Source organism: Pleurodeles waltl, chromosome 3_1, assembly GCF_031143425.1.
Source record: "Pleurodeles waltl isolate 20211129_DDA chromosome 3_1, aPleWal1.hap1.20221129, whole genome shotgun sequence".
NCBI lineage: Eukaryota > Metazoa > Chordata > Amphibia > Caudata > Salamandridae > Pleurodeles > Pleurodeles waltl.
The window spans coordinates 782,572,864-782,592,749 of record NC_090440.1 but is presented as its reverse complement, the minus strand read 5'-3'; the positions used below and the strand labels follow the sequence as shown (position 1 = coordinate 782,592,749).

The window sequence follows — 19,886 nt, the reverse complement described above, 5'->3', positions numbered from 1 at the left end:
TTTGAAAGGCAAGCCCATGTTCGTGATGGGCATGGTTAAAAGCTCCAAGATGGATTACAACAGGCCAAAGCTTGCGGTCTCAAACAAACAAAGGTCAGCAACTATACTAGATAGAGGACAGTAAGAACCAGCTATGCAGTCCTTGGGGAAATCAAGCTTTAGTGGCCGTCTCCTAAACAACCAGTCCCAATTATATTTCAGTCTGAGTGTGACCCTTGACCTTAGGGCTTTACAATGGCATTTTTAATATGATAAAGCTGGTCTCACGAGCATTGGTGTTAAGATATGGTAGGTCACAACTGTCCCCAAAAAATGGTGGTTGAAGTAGTGGCTGTGGGCTAGATGGGGAAGGGGATAGAGAGGGGGCTAAAGGGATGTAAAAGAAGGGATAGGAGGAGAGTTGTCGCATTCCACCATACCCAGGTTTCATGCAGCAAGTTATGGGTTGTTCCTGCAGGAATGCCAGGCTTCTGATCAAACAGAATTAGATACAATGGTTTGAAATGAACTACCGTTTTCCCGATTCAGCCGGAGTGTTGTTCCCAGAGCAGGACACCCACACACAAGCCTATTTGGACTAGTTAATGTGTGGCTGTATCTTAAACCCAGAACAAGAGGGGGGTTGCTTTTAAAGACGAATGGGTACGTTATAGTCAACAAAGAAAGGCGACAGGAACCTACACTTAAAAAGCAAGGGTATATAAGTACAAGGGATATGTTGGAAGGAACCAAAAACCTGATGCAGAGAAACTACTATATGCACCCAATGCTGCTTTCCAAATGGACACCACTATTTCACCGACCCACAAACTGCCAGTCAACCAACTTCACATATGGGGAAGAGGGACCACACACAGCAGGCAGTCCTTCAGTTTAAATAAGGTTCCTTTCAAAACAGTCTGCGTAGTTGGTCTGCTAATGAAACGTTACCTACTAAGATTCCGCCAGAAATACTGTACAGCGGAGATGACAATTAGAATATCCATCACAGAAAAACTGAAATCAAGCCACACTACAAAAGGGATTAAGTCTGCAAATTAAAGTGCCGTTTTCCACACTTATCAAAATGGAACCAAACGACCCCTATTGTTGAACACTAAACATCCTCAGCGACCTGCCTAAAGAAAAAAAAATGCACTTTTCACACTTCCATCTAAAAAAAAAAAAAAAAAAAAATCAACACTTTTAGAACAATTTCCTTTATATTCCTAGATTACACAGGGACTGGCCAAGAATGAATTTTAATTACCACAAATCAACAGCTCCAAATTCCATAAATGGAGAAAAAAAAAAAAAAGATTGGCGTCCCCTTGATGGCTGTTGGGAACTGTGGTGCGTGAAAAACCAGTTACCAAAAAAAAAAAAGGACGTTTGATTGGCTGCGTTCTAACAGGTAAATTGTACACCTGCTCATGGACACACACTCTTTTCTAAAGATGCCAGAGCGTTGTGGAATGTCATACCAACGCTACATTTCAGCCTGCCAGTTGTTGGTGCTGAAAAGGATAAGCTAGACCATCCATTGGCAAACCTGGAAATGGTCAGTTATAGGGTGAAATATTGATCATCCTTTACCCTCCTCAGAAACTGCAGCTCTTCCCACAGCTGCTCTTCCTAAAAATATAAAGCCAGTGTCTCACAATCGGTCTACTCCAATTAAGTATGGTTAGGCAGATCTAGAGAGGTGCCCAGTTTTGCAAGTGCACCATATAAGAAATGGAAAAAAATGAGTTGTGAATACATGTGAGCTACAGAACTTCGACATTCTCCTAAGGCATGAACCTTTTTGGATGCCTTTGGAAACAAAGGCACGGATGGCACCACAACACAAAGCAAAATATTACAAATACAGTTCAAAACTCAGGGCTAGCGGTGTGTGATCCAACAAGTTTTCTTAAACCTTTGCCCCAATTTGAAACAGGGCGGTGGAAAATATAATGACCACTGTAAGAACAGTTTAAGGACTGGTGCATACACCCGTGGCATCAAATGCCATAAATAAAAAAAAAAAAAAAATCACAATGGTTAGCTATGAAACCTCCAATAATAGGGCCTAACAATTAAGCATGAGCTGGAGAATACCAGACATTAGCAGGGATCCGGAAAACTTAACACAAGTCTCCACGGGTGAAACTAAAGAAAATATGGCAAATGGACTACATACATGTAGCCAGGGCCTTGCAAAAGAAACTTACACCCTGCTGTTCAGAAGCGGCCACTTTTTTTCTAGATCTCGGAGCAAACTATAATGCTTTTAAAATGGTTCTGACTAATCCAATGCTGCAAATGTCGGCAAAACTGTACTTTTAAACAACATTAGAAATTTTAATTTGTTAAGCTAAATCAGCCTGCCATAGATAATCCCTGCTCAGATTTATTACCCTGGCAGAAGGAAAACAGGGTGATCTATGCTGAACCATGTTCATGACAATTTCGTATTTAGATACAGTATCATCATTAACATCTAAAACTGAGAGGAGACAAAACTGCTTTGGCAAGCGAACATAAATGAGCTAGAACACGGTTTTCTAGGCAAAGTACGGCTGCAATTCATGATGGAGTTTACGATTCATTGCCAGAGGACCCGAATTATACGAAACTTTAGTACAGTAGAATGCGAGGAGACTGAGGCGCCACACTAGCCAATTAAGACTAGTCATCTAAAGCAGAAATAGGCAAACGTAAGTTAACCTCTCAACAGTGTAGTTCTTAGGCTATTGTCAAGCCTCATTTCATTTAGTACTTCAGCTTTCAACTGTACTTTTATCGGTTTCGTTCAAATACACTCGTTAAACAACTCGCAAACTCTTTCAGTGAAGCATTTAACTAGCAAGAGCGCCAAAAGGAAAACTCTGACAAGACTAAACAAGCAAGGTGGGGTACGTGAATTGCCTAGCTGCTACGTCCACTTTCCTTAGGCACCAAAATACTTTATTTTTAGAATGATACTTCCGAATGCAGTTCCTGCCTCTTCACACACAGGCGATTCACAGGCTCTCATTTGCCCTATGTCACTTTATACATTCACTGCTACATATGCCTACCATCCGTTCACGTTTATCGAAAAAGTACGTATGAGGATCCCAACTAAACGTGGCACACCCGAAGTTGTCATTCTTAAAATAACAGATGAGCATTCTAAGTTTAAGGATCCTATATGAAACCTTCATGTCAAGAAAGTTAGGAAAGGGAACAATAGCCAATCAAAAGCAGAGGACCGCTTTAACAACCTTAAAAGTTACTACACTTAAGTAGCTTGACCTTCGTTTACACATGAAGGTAACTGTATAAACCTCAAGTGATTTTTGACACCCAAGTCACTTTAAGTTGCAAATGAAAATAAATGTAACTTACCCGAAACGAGAAGCACCCCCTTCTGCAATCGCACTCTCCACTTTGGCGGCTTGACAACTAAGAATCTTCAAAAGAATAATGTTCAATGGAAGGTCGGGGTGGGGAGAAACGAAACCTACAGAACAAAGACAAAACATTTTTAGACGTCAGGTTACAATGCCCAATGCTTCTTTAATGTATTCAGCTATAACATTCGTAATAGTTTAACACATTAACATAAGTATCTTCGGGCATCAGTCTCCTAACTATTTGGGCAGAGAGATGCAGGACAGATCTGCCAAAAACGCTGGAATTAATCCACACTACAAATGGTTCATCTCCAGCACCATCCTCTTATTAACTAGTCGTTAACAGCACACATGGATAATGTTCATGTCAGTTTTTAATGACTTTGAATCTACATTAAACCTCGAATGGGCCAAAGGCCACGCATGAAAAAAAGCAGATGCAAGTTAACTCGTCATTTTAATACAACCACAAGTAACGTTTGTGAATTTGGAACCATTATTAGATTATTTTGTTTTTTTGATATTCTAAAACTTTGATTTTCAACAGGTGCATACTATATCCAGAGAAAGTATACAGTACTCTACAGAGGCACCGGTGTTTTTGAAAATGAACAGTCTAGTCTCCACCCCTCTGCCCCCAAAAAACACCCAGACACATAAGCATATCCTCATGCATGTTAATTGGTCTCTGTTCCACACCGTATGTATTCCAATCCTTCTGCCTCGCAATAGTCCGTATTTTACAGTCTGCATCACACTCCAGTGGATCCATATTCCACAAATACCTACATTATTATTGAGTGGTACACCGTCCAGGCCCCGCCAGACCCTCCCAAACTTTCGTGGACAGCCTCTGTTTGCATAGGTTACCTTTTCAACCTTCATGAATCCATCCCTCTTCTCCACATGTCCACCATGGAGCCTAACTCAGATCCCCAAAGACGGAAACATACCTCTTAGCCACCACTAACCCAAGATTACAGAATACGAGTCTGACCCGGGGAAAGTCAATGTCGTTGGGGATTCCCAGTAGAATAAATTTGGGGTCCAGCAGGATCTACTCCATCAGCACCCCCTGCAATCTTTGTGCAACATTCCTGTATAACCGGGCACCCCCAAATGGTATGTAAGAAAGTACCAATTTGCTCCTGGCATCGAAGAAAGTTTGGGTGCTGCACCCTCCCCATAGTATGTAGATGCTGTCTATCACAGTAAACCCTAAGAAGGATCTTGAACTGGATTAGCTGCAACCTTGGCCTAATGGCTACTTCTCATGGAAACATCAGCGCTGCTTTCCAGTCTGTCTTCCCTTTCCCTTATATCAGCCTCCCACAGACAATGTAGTCTGCAAAGCGTATTATTCTTAATTGTCCTATACACTATAGACTGCATTAATATTCAACATTTCCATTAACAATCTGCCTTCCATTGGAGCATATTCAAGTACTCTCTCCCTCAGGAGGCCCTCTGCCCTCCATGCATGTCTCAATCGAGCATAGTGGAAGAACTTGTCCTGTTGAGCCCATATGCAACCAGTAGTGACCGAGATCTCCCCCTTCTAACATCTATGTTGGAAACTAATGCAACCCCAAGCCTCAAAGCTGGTCAATTTACTAATTTCCAGCAATGAGCATCCTTACCACAGAGGGGTCATCTTGGTGGGCATGTGTATCCATCCCAGCACCCTGGTGACCATGGCCCCACGCCCCAAGAGCCGCCCGGGTAGTGGGTAAGAAATGCCTCTTTCCCACCCTCCTCCATATAAGTACTGGAGACAATTTCCCCTCCCACTGCAGGTTCTCCAGTCGAAAGTAGGATGGTCCCCCAGGACATAAAGCCACTCATTAACATTGATCAGGTGCGCCGCCCAATAGTATGCCTCTACATCTGGTATAGACAGACCCCCACTATACTGGTTATGCTGCACTGATTTAAGTGCTATTCGAGGGGGTTTCTTCCCCCACAGAAAAAGCTGTATGTCTTGCGGCAGGGTCTTGCAAAATTCCAGGGGGGTCAAGTAATATGTATTTTGTAAGACATACAGCAACTTCAGGGGAGGGATCATCTTAAATAGCCACCCAACCCAAAGTATCAAAGTAAGTGGGACACCCTCCCCAAGTTTCAGGTGTAGCAAAGGTCCTCCTTATGTATCATAAATATCCCAAAATATTTAAATCCCTTAATTGAAATTTGTAATTGACATGGAAGGGAGTGGAGAAGCGTGTTCTCCTGAGGAGCATACAACAAAGATTTATTCCAGTTAATGTAGTACCCAGAATAGCACCCATACTCTGCAAATACCCGAGAAAGTCTTGGAAGATAGTCTAGAGGTCTCACCACATAAAATAGGTCGTCAGCATATAAGGAAAGGCGTCCCTCCTCCCCCTCTCAGCCTGAACCCATGTAACTGAGGATGGACACAGATCGAGCACGCCAGAGATTCTAGTGTGAGGGCAAACAAGGGGGACAAGGGACACCCCTGTCTGGTGCCCCTAGCAATGGGAAACTCTGATGAGGGTCCCATTTACACTAACCACTGATACCGGATTACAGTAGAGCAGCCTCACCCACTACAGATATCTTGGGCCAACTCAATCTCTCCAAGGTACCCTCCAAGAAGGGCCAATGCACTGCCTTGAATGCCTTCAATATCCAGAGCCAAAAATGAGTGGATCCGGGCAGTGCATGACAGTACATATCTAGTTCTGGAATAGTCTCAAATTATATCTTGTGGACCTTCCTTGCATGAAGCCAGATTGGTCCCTATGGACTGGAGGGGTTATAACATGGAAGCACATCACTAGAACGGTGGCCAAAACCTTCACCTCTACCTTAAGGAGGGAAATCGGTCTATATGAAGCACAGGACACTGGGCCTCCCTTTATGGATTACCACTCTCTGCCCGCCTCAAGCCTGAAGGGAGGGCTCCTTGGGTTCTCACCTCCCGGAACCTATTAAGATGAGTGGCTAAGAGATCTTTAAGTCTTTTGAACTGCTCCACTGGGAACCCATTAGAGCCTGGGGCCTTTCCGGAGTGCAGCTTTGTCGTGGCGGTTTTAATCTCTAAGGTGATGTCTCCATCTAAAACCACCCAAGCCTCTGCATCTAAGACTGGGACAACTATTTTGTAGGTATTCCCTAATCCGGTGTGCATCCTGTAGCAGGCGTGGCTGGTATAGAACCGCATACTGGCCGGCAAAGGCCCTAGTAATTTCTTTATTTCGAGGAAACCGTAGCTCCCTCTGGTGTCACAACCTCATCTACCCACCTCGCTTCCATTTCCTTTCTTCCAAGCCAGCAGTTTCCCTGCTGTATCACCTGTTTCATACAGCCTATGTTGGACGGTGCGCAGCAGAGTTCTACTCTCCTTCGCCGCTGTTTCCCTATACCCAGACTTAACCAGCTCCAACTGGTGAAGGACAGAAGGGTCAGGAGCCCAACCTAAAGCCTCCTCCAACTCCAGAAGCTGTTGCACATAGTTTTCCAGTGTTTGACGCCTTCCTTCTCTTTCATGCCACCAAGTTATGATCACTATCACAGATCACTGTCTTATGCGCCTCTCAGAGCACCACAGGAGACTCAACTGACACCACCTTTTCCAAGAAATATAGTTCAGTGTCTACTCTGAGCCCATGCACCACCTCTCGATCCTGTAGGTCCCAGGTCCCCAGCCTCCATCTCTGGGATCCCCGCCTTTACTCCCAAGCCACACTATCAGATGAGAATGGTCAGAAAAGCCCCTGGCAGGTAAACCATGACCACCAGTTACCATTTCACCTAACTTTTGGTTTGGTATGTCATGATCTAGTACAATACCAAAGTCTTAATGCAGGGGGTGTTTCATTTTAAAGAGAAACAGGTCTGCAAACCTACATATCTCTGGTAAGAACAAGAGACTGCCACCAGACTACTGTCAATCCATTTATGTGGGCATGGCACCTGCCCACACTGCAGAGGCACTGTCAAGCCTTTTAGGCCAAGTATTTTCTATCCGTGTACAGTTTATTTTTTTTAAATTTAAATTCAGAAGCATTTTAATTTCGACCATCAAATAAGTAATCGGCCAAAACTAAACACCATCTTAGGAAAGCTGATTAACTGTGGACTATGCCACATGTCTAGTAAACACTACACAAAATGCTGGCAGAAGGGGCAATACCAAGAAAAGACTAGATCCACTGCTGATAACTACAAATAGATAACAAGCAGTGGCAAAGCAAACAGGTCTGGGATTAATGTGCCAACACGTGTTAACACAGGGAGCCAGCAGGAGCTGAAAGAGTGCTACAGTAGTAGCTAGTGCCTCTTGCAGAACAATGCACCCACCTAAGCCAAGGCAGATGGGCAGAGCCAAACATTTAGTTAAGTGGACGCTCCACTGGGCTAAGCCAAGCTAATTATGTGATTGACAGTCTTAAGCTAATGGCTGAATCGAGGCTGCCGAAGGAAGCCACTACTGAATGGGGAAGACCCATAACCCACTCAGTATATTACCAGCAACAGGTCACTTTGACAGCTGTGCTGTCAAAAGCCAGTCCTAGACCTAAAACGTAAGCTATTGCCCACAACAAATACTTCAGTTAACCAACCTTACTTGTCACACCCAAGGCAACAGTACTTTGGTCAGATTTTGATCCGAATATATTTTAATAACATTTGCACATATTACTGTTAGACTTTGAAGCAGCTTGGTAAAATGCACATCATTTTAGTGGAAGCGAAGCAATTCGGCATAAGGTAATTTGGTGATCTGGGGAAAGTACTTAATACCACTGTGAGGATAAATGAAGGATAACTGTAGTTTGGGTCGTCAGTGTTATGCAACGTGGGAGCATGGGTGGTGGGGCGGGGGTATTATCGTTAGGAATGGTTGTCAAATGTGTGCCAAATATGTGCTCTTTAACACACAAACAAGACTTGGCTCTTTCCTTCATAACCACCATATTCAAACAACCATGAACTACATATGCCTACGTTGATAAATATTTTTTCAGATTGTGTATATTTCTAGTTATGTATAGTTTCTTTAGAAAATATGTATCGCTACTATGTCAACAATAAAATAAACACACACCTTAAACCTGTTTGACTAAGTATATTTTGCCCATGGTTCTAATTATGTTGTGTGTGTGTATATTTGTGGGTCATTGCATGGCTCCTGGGTGGGTTGTTGTACTAGATATCTATGATTTCCTGCTCTCATCTTATCACACTTATCTAACCATCATCAGGTCATGTCTCTCTCAAACTATCCTCCATTCTCACTCTGACTCATCCCAAATCCTTTCTACTACTTTCATCTCCTAAATACTCTGCCTAAGCTCTTCCCTCCACTTCCACATCTAACTCACCAAACCTCTCTACTACCGTGACCTCCCACACAACCCTACTAAATTCTCCTGCATTTATCTCACCCTGCTACTATGCTCTCCCTAACCCTTCCACATACTCTTCCCTCCTCCATCCCCCTTTACTCATCCCAAGCCTTCGGGTTGAGTAAATGAAGGATATACTCCCAATTAACACTTCTGGATTTCTTTCCTCCTCCACCCCTCCATTACTCCAGTCAAGCTAACTAACAAACTTATATCTGCGGCTCACATTAACTCATAATACTAAAACTGTACTCATTTCCCGATACTAATCCATCACTAATTCTTGTTGGGTTCCAGAGTAGCGCGCTACTCACTGAAAAGAGCTTCAACGCCTCGTCAGGGGTAGTAAGCGCTATATAAATATGATTGCAATACAATGACGGGAACACAAGGGAAACAACTTATAACAGCAAACACCCACAGTCCTAATTTTAACGACTCACTTTTATGCAACCTACTGCCGGTTATTAATAGATTCAGTGCCAGACTAATCTGGAGTAAAGAGGGCCAGAAGGCCCTCCAGCAGCAGCTAAAGAAACCGGTAAAATTATCTGTTGTATTTATTGTGCGCATGACCGTCAGGTATCAGAGCAGTGACGGGGAAAAAAAAAAAAAAAAAAAACCCCGGAGACCACCAGGAGTCAGCAGTCTCACTTAGCCCTAATAAGGGCATGACGACAATCCCCTCATACAGTGTAAAAAGCCATATTTTAACAAGTTTGCGAAATGCTAAACGCTCCATCCTGTGGCTATTTTCTGTAAGGGAATTACACAACATACCAGCTGCTGTCAAGAAGGCCCGATCTCCCCAGCTGGCTTTCATAGCCCAGGGAATATCTACCAAAAAGCTACCTGATCTCAGCAGTGGCAAAGGTACATATCAGTTCATAGCAGCCAAATAGCCAGAAGCTTGTGAGTGAAGAGCTTTAAGCACCAGATAGCGGGCCTTCAAAGAGATGTTTTTTTAAATAGGTAGCCAGTGTAGTTGGTGCAGCCCCTCACGAATAGACCCATGTCTGGGCAAACCCAGAACTAGTTGAGCAGCTGCATTCTGGATGATTTGTAATTTGAGAGACCTGGTTTATGTACAAATATAGGGCATTATAATAGTCTTGCCAAGAAGATATGAGGGCTAGAACCACAGAGACCCTAAGATCTTGCGGTAGAAGAAGTAACATTTTCCTCAACACAAATCAGCCAGAATCACGTGCTGTGACCCTAATGTTCGCCTGGATGTCAGAGCATTATTAAACATCACCCCCAAATTTGTAGCTGCTGTTAGCGCAACTGGTAATGCACCGCAACACTCAGGCCACCATTGCCCATTCCAATTGAAACATTTTATATATATATATATATATAAACTGCTTTTACTCCATTAAATTTTTGCCAATTCGCCTTCATGCAGCTGCCCACTTCCTGCGTGCAGGCTCAAGACATAGTAGCTACCTTAGCACCAGTCATCCAGGGTAGAACTGATGAGCTGGATGTCATCAGCATAGGATGACATCATGGACCCAAAAGTTCCAACAAGTTTTGCTAGAGGAGCCACAAAGATTAAAGAGTCGGGTTCAAAGAAGAACCTTGAGGGACTCGAGGGGAGCTGAAAGGGAGTGGCCCTGAAGTCTCCACAGCTCACAATGTTCGAGCTTTCACACAGAAAGGACTCCAAGAGCTTCAGTGCCACATTCCCCAAACCAGCCTGCTTCAGCCTTTGAAAAATTCGAGCTGGAGAGGTGGTGTCAAAGGCTGCTGACAAGTCTAGCAGAACCTGGATGGTATCCCCTCTGGTCCACCTGTCTGCGGATGGAGACAGCCACTTTTTCCCCAATTGTGGAAGAAGTGTTATTTCGGTCCTTGTCAGTTGGGGCAAGCAGTAGAGCCAATCTAGAGCATTGTCGGGGGCAGAGATGCAGGCTCAAATGAGAATCTAGCACATATGTACAACTCTTAACATTAGCCTCATCACCAGCTGAAATTACCAGTGCACTGGGTCCAGATCTCCGGACAGATTAATACTATGTTGGCTTGGGAACAAGAGAACGGAAAATACAAAGGATGTGCGTGCTTCACAGGGGGAGAATAGCATATAAAGGAATGGTAGGGGACGCTCCCTCACCAACCAGCAATCGAAGCAAGACCAAGTCAAATATAGATACTGCTAACCTGCACAACAACCAACCATTTACAATGCGACAGGTTTTGCATTTGCTTCAGTTAAAGCTATTGACATAGTAAATGTTTAACTAGACTTTCTTTGCCACGCAATGTGGTCAATCCTGCCTCAGTTTCGACTTTTCCTGCCATATAATTCCAGTAGCCCGGCATATAACTATAGCCCTTTCAATTACCTACTTCCACTATCTGCAGCAAAAAATTAGAATGTTGCCATTTAGCATCTTAATTTAAATCTGCCATCCTAATCCCAATAGAATACCACTTTCACCACCCCACCATCAGAGTTGCTGGCTAGCTAACAATTCACAAGACAGTCAGAGGAGAAAAACAGTGTTCAGTCATAGTATAAGGATGTTAAGTTGGCCTGCATTATGGTCATAATTGTAATAAGGAGAGATTACTGCAACATACAGTCATACAAACCTTTATCAGAAATAAACTTTTGGCATTAGACTAATGCTCAAAACAGTCCCTAGAGGGCACTATAAAAAATATAATTTGTAAGAAACATTGTCAATTAGCCATACCCTTAGCCGCTAGAAGTATAAACCATGCAAAAAACAGGAGAACGTAATGCAGTGTTTAGCCCCTAAATGACATGTTTAGGGCTAGCGAGCCTACTGCAATCATATTACAAACAAGGCATTTAAAAAAAAAAAAAAAACTTCTCCCAGCTGTGAAACTAAAGTTGCAGCCATGAGAAAAACCTAAGACACTGAATGGTGGGAGGAGTTATTTTGGGGTCCCCACTAACAGTGTGGGGACCCAGAGATGACGTAGACAAACATTTTAAAGGTGGTGAAATATAAGCAAAAATGTTTTGTAAAAGTAATGCCCTGCAAAGCAGTATCAATGCTTGAAAAATCTACTGGACCACTCCTATAGCTTTATTTTATGAGATAAATAGACAAAGAACAGCTGTTCTGTTCATTCTGAAACTGAAATAGCAATTAAGATGACTTTAAATCTTATTCTTGTCACATTTGCTCTGAGTTCAGAGACAGATCAAAAGTCAGCTTGTCTTCTTGCCATGCAAGTAGTTTTCCTTTTGACTGCAGAGTTCCAGGATTTTTTAAGGTGAACTTCTCATACCTATGTGAAATGAAAGGCTTTTGGTATCAGGTTTTCCTAACATTTATATAACTAAGACAACTTTACAAACATTTCAAAATATATTTCAGTAGCTGTGAAAGACCATTTTGTACTTCTGACTTTTTTCATCCTATTAAAATCTTTTTTTCATCACACAGAACACTACTTGGTGCTGTGTTTCAGATTGTTAATACACTAGTTAGTTTTATCAGTAAAGGTGCCAGTTAGTGGGAAGGTTTTTGGACATTTCTCTGAAATGTACTGTCTGTAAATCACAGTGCGCAACCACATCATGCTTTAGTAATATATTTATTAAAAGTGAGTGCTTAAACACACTGAGAAACACTCCTGCCCTGATGGTAAAGGTATTAGTAAACTACGAAGCAAGTCCTGCAAGGATCATGAGTACTCTATATGTGGACTAGATTATACATGGAGCAAACGTTTAGTATATTTAATCAAACAAAATACTTTTTTTTTTTTATAAACAGCATGCTTGGAGGGCATAGTGCACTACACAATGTTTAAGGCTATCAGGATTATTGCTACGAGATTACAAACAAGGCCCAAAAAATAACTTCAGCTGCAAAACAAATTCCAGCCATGAGAAAACTTAAAGATAATAAATAGTGGCAGGGGTTATAATTTCTGGGGGGGGGGGGGGGGAGAAGAGAAGAGATTGTTTCAGGGGACCCAAAGATGTAGATAGAAAGAGCATGTGAATGTTTTGGTGGTGGTTCCATTGTCCTGGGACCACCACAACCTGAGACGAGCTGGTGAAAATCCCTAAAACATGCAAGTTAGTAGGTTTGGAGACTCCAAAGCACATTCCAGCCCTGGAATTATTGATTTATGCCATTTCCAGCCCCAGTATGTAGATCTCTTGAAAGGTGCTGTAGAAGTAGGCCTGGCATAATTGGGAGGGGGGGGGGGGATTATCAGATCTCATATAACGAGGTTACTGTTATTTATTGCAGCACTAAGTCGCACTGCAGGGACCAGTGGATTTTTGCCTTTTTGACAAGTAGATTTATGAAGCTATGTGACCCATGGACAAGTAGATATTTTATTAAATGGTGCTTTCCTACGGAGAGCATGAGTATGGCTAAACGTGCAGAAGTGTTGAGGTCCTTCGGCACAGCCTGGCAAAGTTGGAGCAGGAAATGCTCTACCAGGAGAGGCTAAAGCTTTGAACATCTGTACCTGCTAAGTAAAAATATATCGATATGGCAGATATGGGGAGGTTAAACATGTAGGAGAATATGAGAGGGCTACAATATGTGCTGAGGGAGAGTGCCCAACGAAATCACCAGTGCAGTTACTAAGCTATAAATTAACTAAAGGGATTGTGCCTTGTAGTCATGCACCTGAAACCCCGTAAACAGTGAGTCCCAAAGAAATATTATAAATTACCTTGACAAACTGGCTATGGTCTGGCTTGAAAATGCACATCAGGATATCCTCCTAACTCCGGTTAGGATGGATGGGCTGCGAGAACTGATCTACCAACTTTCATAAAGAAAGTACATAAGAATTAATTTCAAATAACTACAATTTTCTAAACGATGGAAAATGGTGGACTCCTACCCACGACGAGGGAGGCATTAGTGGTACCTATCCCTAAGTCTGAAAAGTGCATTAGAGTGCCTCATATAGACCACTCTCGCTATACAACACTAGCCTACAATATCTGGCAAAAATAAATGTCTGAGCTAGTCTCCTGGGGCAATCTGGCTTCATTCCGGAAGGATAACCTGTACAATCTCACAATTAGGTCCAAAAGTGAATGGAGATGCAGGCTACCTTGACGCCGAAAACACCTCAGACTTGATTAAGTGGGATATTTTGTTTACTGTATTTTCTGGATGAGAGTTGAGAAGCTGTTTCCCAAATTGATCTGGCTTATGCATACGGACCCCAAAGCTCCTACCTAAGACAAGCGCAGTGTAACTAACAAAGGAAAAAAGTGATCCTGCCAAAGCTCTATAGCTATTTCTGAATATCCCCATAATCCTCACACATTTTTTCCTGACATAGGCAGTTTATTGCTGAAGCTAGTGTGGGTGGGGAAACAACCCTAGAGTTAAATGTCAACATACAGTATGGCACACTAATAACAGGGGGACTTCAGATCCGGGGCTGTGTCAATATTTTGTGCAGGCTAGTTATCCTATTACCAGGTCCCAACAAATTTGCCACACTTTTGGACAGAGGTTGTTATAGATCTGGTGGGCTTGTCGCTACACACAATAGGGATGGTTACTTAATCAAACTCCATACCTTTATCCGTGTGTTATGCATGTGGAAAGGTGCGCTGGGTTGCCTGCCATGCTAGACAGAGGGACATGTGACTACAGTGGGGACTGAATATCAAACATGGGAGATCTATTTCTTGACGGTACCTTTAAAACGCTTTCTCAGATAAAAGATGGTAATGCAGCCTTGACAGTAATGTATTACATTATAGGGGTCCTCAAAATGTATAAATTACCATTACAAATAATATAGTGCTATGGCTTTCCTGTTCGAAAAGTGGCATTTTGTGATGGGATGTGGAAAAGGCTATCTCTTAGCAGGGAAGAAATGCACTGAAGGCCTTGTGGATCGAACAATTGTATTGCTCCTATGCCAGAGTTCTGACTTATGATACCGTCACCCTGCAAGCATATCTGCTGTAAATCGAACAAGAACAATTTGGGGGTAGTATATATTGATTTACATGAATCAGATATAAAGAATGGAATGTATGCACAGTGGACAAAATAGGAGCAGATTTCTAGAAATAATGCATAATATGTATAAACTAACTTAGCAACATATCAAAGCTATTAGTTTTTGTCTCCAAGCTATACTGGGTTTTTTTTTTTTTTTTTTAAATGTGAGAACTTTGTTTACGGTCGGTTTTCAATTCTCAGATATTTTGGGGTGCAGTTAAAATCCAAACAAATGACCGAATACTTGAAAGCTTCTGGCATTAATAAAAGAACATTCAAGCCTCTGCAACAGCAGCTTTCCAAGATCAAAACTACAACAATGCCAGCCTATGCCATGCTCCCAACAACGTGCTACCCCCAATATATATTAATGCCAAAAATAGCATGTTACATGCAGACAGGAATCTCTCAAATTCGTGTAACTTAATTCATCCACAAACTCTCAGCTCAAAGAGAAATGCATAAAAGGACTCGGCTCAGTTATTCTATCCAAAAAGGGCTCTCTATGTAAATGAGAAGAGCATACCTGTCCCTGTTGCCTTCCCCATATGTATTCTGGAGCACATCAACCAGGACTAGGACGTGACTAGAAACGAAACTGGCTTAAAATGCATTCCCCAACACCACAAAGTCTAGGGGCGAAAGAAACGGGCAAGAAATTACCGTGGCTGGAATCAAAACCCTACAGTCAGAATCCAAAATAAGCCATGCAAGCACAAAACAAGGACAGGGAGGTGCATTACATTAACAAAGCTGGCCTAAGGTTCTTCCAACAAGAGACAGACTTGGAACCCACACACCGACAATAAAGACTGGTAAAACTATGTGCGTACACGTTTGTAGCGAACAGGCCATCCTAGCGGCCCCCAGACTTGATCACTAACAACTAGGTGTCGGAGCTGTCAATTTGATTTCTACTGAAATACCAAGTGACAGACTGAACCCCGATTGATAATGTCATGGGTTCCCAAAAGTGAAGTAAAATACTTACTCTCTCCCACCTAAGGACTCAGGCCAGACCCCTAAAAATGCAGTGAAAATGCCACTTGAAGAACCCCGCTGACAACTGCAGCTACCCACTCCTCCTTAACGCAATGCGGTGACTGACAGCGTGACAGATATTGGCTAGGAAAGGATTTTCATCGGTGGCGCCTCAATATTTTTGCACTCCAATGGGTGATCCAGTTAAGCCCTGGGGCTTGATTTAAGATATTTAGGGCCGGGGTACTTAATTTAAAGCAGTAAAGCTAATCTAGAGTATTGCCTGGAGCAGAGAGACTCAAATCAGAATACAGCACCTATGTACTACTCTCAACACCAGCCGTTTTCAGAAATACTATGTTGCCTTGGGAACTAGAGAACGGAAAATACAAAGGATGTGCGTGCTTCACAAAGGCAAAATAGTCTATAAAGTCTAAAAAGGAATGGGCTGGAGACGCTTCCATACCCACCAGGAATCGAAGCAAGCAGACCAAGTCAAATATAAATACTGCTGACCTGCACAACAAACAAGCATTTACAATGCGACAGGTCTCGCATTTGCTTGAGTTAAAGCTATGGCTATTGTAAATGGACTTTTTTTCGCAATGTAATGTGGTCAATCCTGCCTCATAGTTTCGTCTTTGCCTGCCATATAATTCCAGTGCACCGGCATATAACTAAAGCACTTTTAATTACCTCCTTCCGCTATCTGCAGCAAAAAATGAGTGTTGGCATTTAGCATCTTAATTTAAATCTGCTATACTAATCCCACTTTCACCACCCCACCATCAGAGTTGCTGGCTAGCTAAGAACTTCCAGAAAAAGACAAGGCAGCTACAGAGGAGAAATGAACATATCAAGAGAGTGTTCAGTCAGTGTAATTAGGGATGTTAAGTTGGCCTGAATTATGGCCATAACTGAAATAAGGACAGATTATTAAAACACATACAATTATACAAACCTGTATCAGAAATAAAATGTTTGGCATTAGACTGTAATGCTCAAACCAGTCCTTAGAGGGCACCATAAAAATAATTTGTAAGAAACATGGTCATTTAACCATATCATTAGCCCCTAGAGGGATAATGAATGAAAAAAGAAGGAAAACAAAAAAACAAGAGAACGTAATGCAGTGTAACAACCACATGTTTAGCCCCTAAAGGGCATGTTTAGGGTTAGCGAGCCTACTGCAATCATATTACAAACAGGGCCTTTAAAACAAAACTTCTTAGCTGTAAAACAAAAGTAGTAGCCATGAGAAAACGTAAGCCACTAAAAAGGTGGGAGGAGTTATTGTTTTGGGGGCCCCAGAGATAATGTAGACAGAACGAACATTTTAAAGGTGGTGAGTTATGTGCAAAAATATTTTGTAAAGTAACGCCCTGCAAAGCATTCTAGGGCGAGTGTGTGGCATGAATATTATAGTATGTTGACTACAATGCTCAAAACAGCCCCAAAAAGGCACCACAATAAAAACAGCATTTGGAAAGAACATGGTCATATATGACCATACCTTAGAGAGCATATCCACATGAAAAAAGAATGGTAGAATGTAATGCAGTGTAACCATATATTTAGCCCCTGGAGGGCCTAGTGCATTGTACAATTTCTAAGGCTAGCAGGATTATTGCAATGAGATTACAAAGCCCCATAAAACAAACTCCCAGCTGAAAAAACATAAGTTCCAGCCACGAGAAAGCTGAAGGTAATGAATGGTGGCAGGGGTTAGTTTGGAGTCCCCACTAACAGTGTGGGGACCCAGGCATGATGTAGACAGTCCGAGCACATGGTGTTCAATGTTCTGAAGGTGGTTCCATTGTACTAGGACTACCACGGGCTGAGTTATGACCAAAAATGATTGGTAAAAACAACGCCCTGCAAAGCATTATGGGTTAAAATTTCCATGCCACAATTATAAAAAACATGCTGATGTAACTATAGTTAGCCCCTAATGAGCATAACCACACCCAAAAAAAATGGCAATAAATAATGCAGTGTAACCATATATTTAGCCACTGGACACCATAGTGCATTACATATGTACAGTTACAACAGGCCTATAACAATGATGTTACAAACAAGGCCCTTAAAACACAGGCAACTTCCAGCTATAAAAACAAACATTTCAGTCATGAAAGAGCTTAGACACTAAATGGTGGGAGGGGTGGTTCCAGGGTCCCAAAGATGATGTAGACTGAAAAAGCATGTTAACGTTTTGGTGATGGTTCCATTGTCTTAGGACAGCCAACTGAGTTAGGAGCAAAAATGTTTTGTGAAAGTAATGTCCTACACAAAGCATTATGGGTAGTTTTCCCTGAATACAGTGACTATTGTAGTATCTGGTCTCCCACTGTACCAGGAAAGCCGCTTTCACTAAGGATTTCTGTTTTAGGTAAAGCATTCACCAATTTCAAGTGTTATAAGGGGAGAGGCATAAGAAATTACTCCGATTAGGAAACAGTGAACAACGTGACCAGTTATCCAATATCGCAGATTGAGTTAATGCTGTTGTGTCTGTTCACACTGAGCTCCATCACGAAGGGGAGAGACAAAAGAAATTATTTCAAGTATTCTAGTGTGCGCAGGTCAAATGGTAGAAAACAAATTAACGAACGGTGCAAATAAGCTCTAGACACGGCAACATTAGTATTCATAATTCTATTGACTGTTAACAGACATTAAAGAAATTATAACCTGGCCATGGTGGTATGAATATTACTAATTGGCGAAATACCCTTAATTATTCTCTCATTTGACCTAGTTTGTTGAATCATGCAACACATTTTGGTCTACCGCTGCTGCACAAGTCCAACAGCCAAGCTTGATAGTCTCAAGCAAGATAATACATTGACAAGAGAATTTTGACAGTAAATTGAGTAGGGACTGGACACTGCCATCTTCTAGATAAAATCTCCTCCCTAAACTCAGTCAAATGACCAGCATGGGAACCAATGATCCCTCCACACATGCGGCCTTCCAAGATTCGTCCCTTTCCCGACCACTGTTAAACACCTATGTAAGTCCTTTAGCACAGGTTTGAGCAGAACAAAGAATAAGACAACACAAACGTTATTAGCATCGTAGAGTGCCAAGACTAAATAGCTTATAGTGTGTCGTGTAGGTTCCTCTGCGTGACCGGAAACTAGTCCGGTGCATCAAAATAGGAATAAGGGCTCACCCTACTACCGTTCGACTGGCCTCCATTTATTTGCATTCGACGTCCGCTTCTATCATCAATCAACAACCTTTGAATCTGTGGCTAATCTAAAAAAAAAAAAACTCACTGGTTCCACAGCTTAAAGCAATGGTCAATAGCCAGCACTCCTTACTCTACAAAATCATCCCTTTACGTCAAGCCCCGCCTAGAGTGATGTATCATCAAAACTGCCTCAGCAAAAAAAAAAAAAAAAAAAAAAAAAATGTCGGCAAAGCCTACAGAATGCTACGATGTGCCACCACCGCCATCAAAAGGACCACGCGCCTTAACTAAAAACACACCAATGGAGACCAAAGTGGGAACCAAATTAGAAGCTTGGCACATACATCTCAAAGCCTATTGCGAGAGAAAAAAATAACGTAACAGAGTACAAACCAGCCAGAAACCTTCCTGGCACTCAGGAGCTGCGATGGTATAGCACCAGCAAGGGGGAACCTACTCGATTGGCTGCACGCACTCATTTTTTCCAGACTGAACGTCGCTGGAGTCTCGTGGTTGAACGCTTGGTTCGTTTTATCCAACGCGGAATAATTTGTAATGAGGGGAAGGACTGCAAGTAGAAAAAAATGGGATTGTAACATAGAAAACTAGGGGGTGGAGACATTAGGAGCGTCTACTTCCGGGGCATTTTTTTTTTTTTTTTAAGACAGCCTTCTTCTACACGCTTCGTATTTCACGCCTAAAGGACCTACTGTTTGAATGAAAATGTCGCTGACCGATAACCAATATTAAAGCTTAGCGTTGGTGTTGCCTTCTTGGGAGATACATTTCTATGTAACGCGACCAATTAGACAGGAGTCTAACGGTGGCGTGGGGGCAATTGGCAGAGACTGCGTAGGTTTGTCTATGGCAGGGTGCTGCAAGTACCCTTAACGATCAGATGTCATAAATAGCAATTAGCAAAATTAGAAGAAGCTTCCGTGTATACCGCAGACCTCAGTATTGTAGATTCCATTCTTGGCCACTA

The 19,886-nt window shown here is 42.3% G+C and overlaps 1 protein-coding gene across 5 annotated transcripts in view; it reads right to left on the bottom strand.

The window, feature by feature from the left end:
- The window catches only part of EIF4G2 (eukaryotic translation initiation factor 4 gamma 2), a 269,529-nt gene extending 250,034 nt beyond the window's left edge, over positions 1-19,495 (bottom strand). For 2 of the 5 annotated variants that reach the window (XM_069223604.1, XM_069223608.1), the window contains exons 1-2: positions 19,359-19,495; positions 3,355-3,469 (exon numbers count right to left, since the gene is read on the bottom strand). In XM_069223604.1, coding sequence (XP_069079705.1) covers positions 3,355-3,469; positions 19,359-19,380 — 137 coding nt within the window. In that variant the 5' untranslated portion in view covers positions 19,381-19,495. Of the gene's footprint in view, positions 1-3,354; positions 3,470-15,247; positions 15,285-19,358 lie in introns of those variants that run through there. The other 3 variants (XM_069223607.1, XM_069223609.1, XM_069223605.1) reach the window with 2 other exon arrangements.
- Positions 19,496-19,886: the final 391 nt, after the last annotated feature.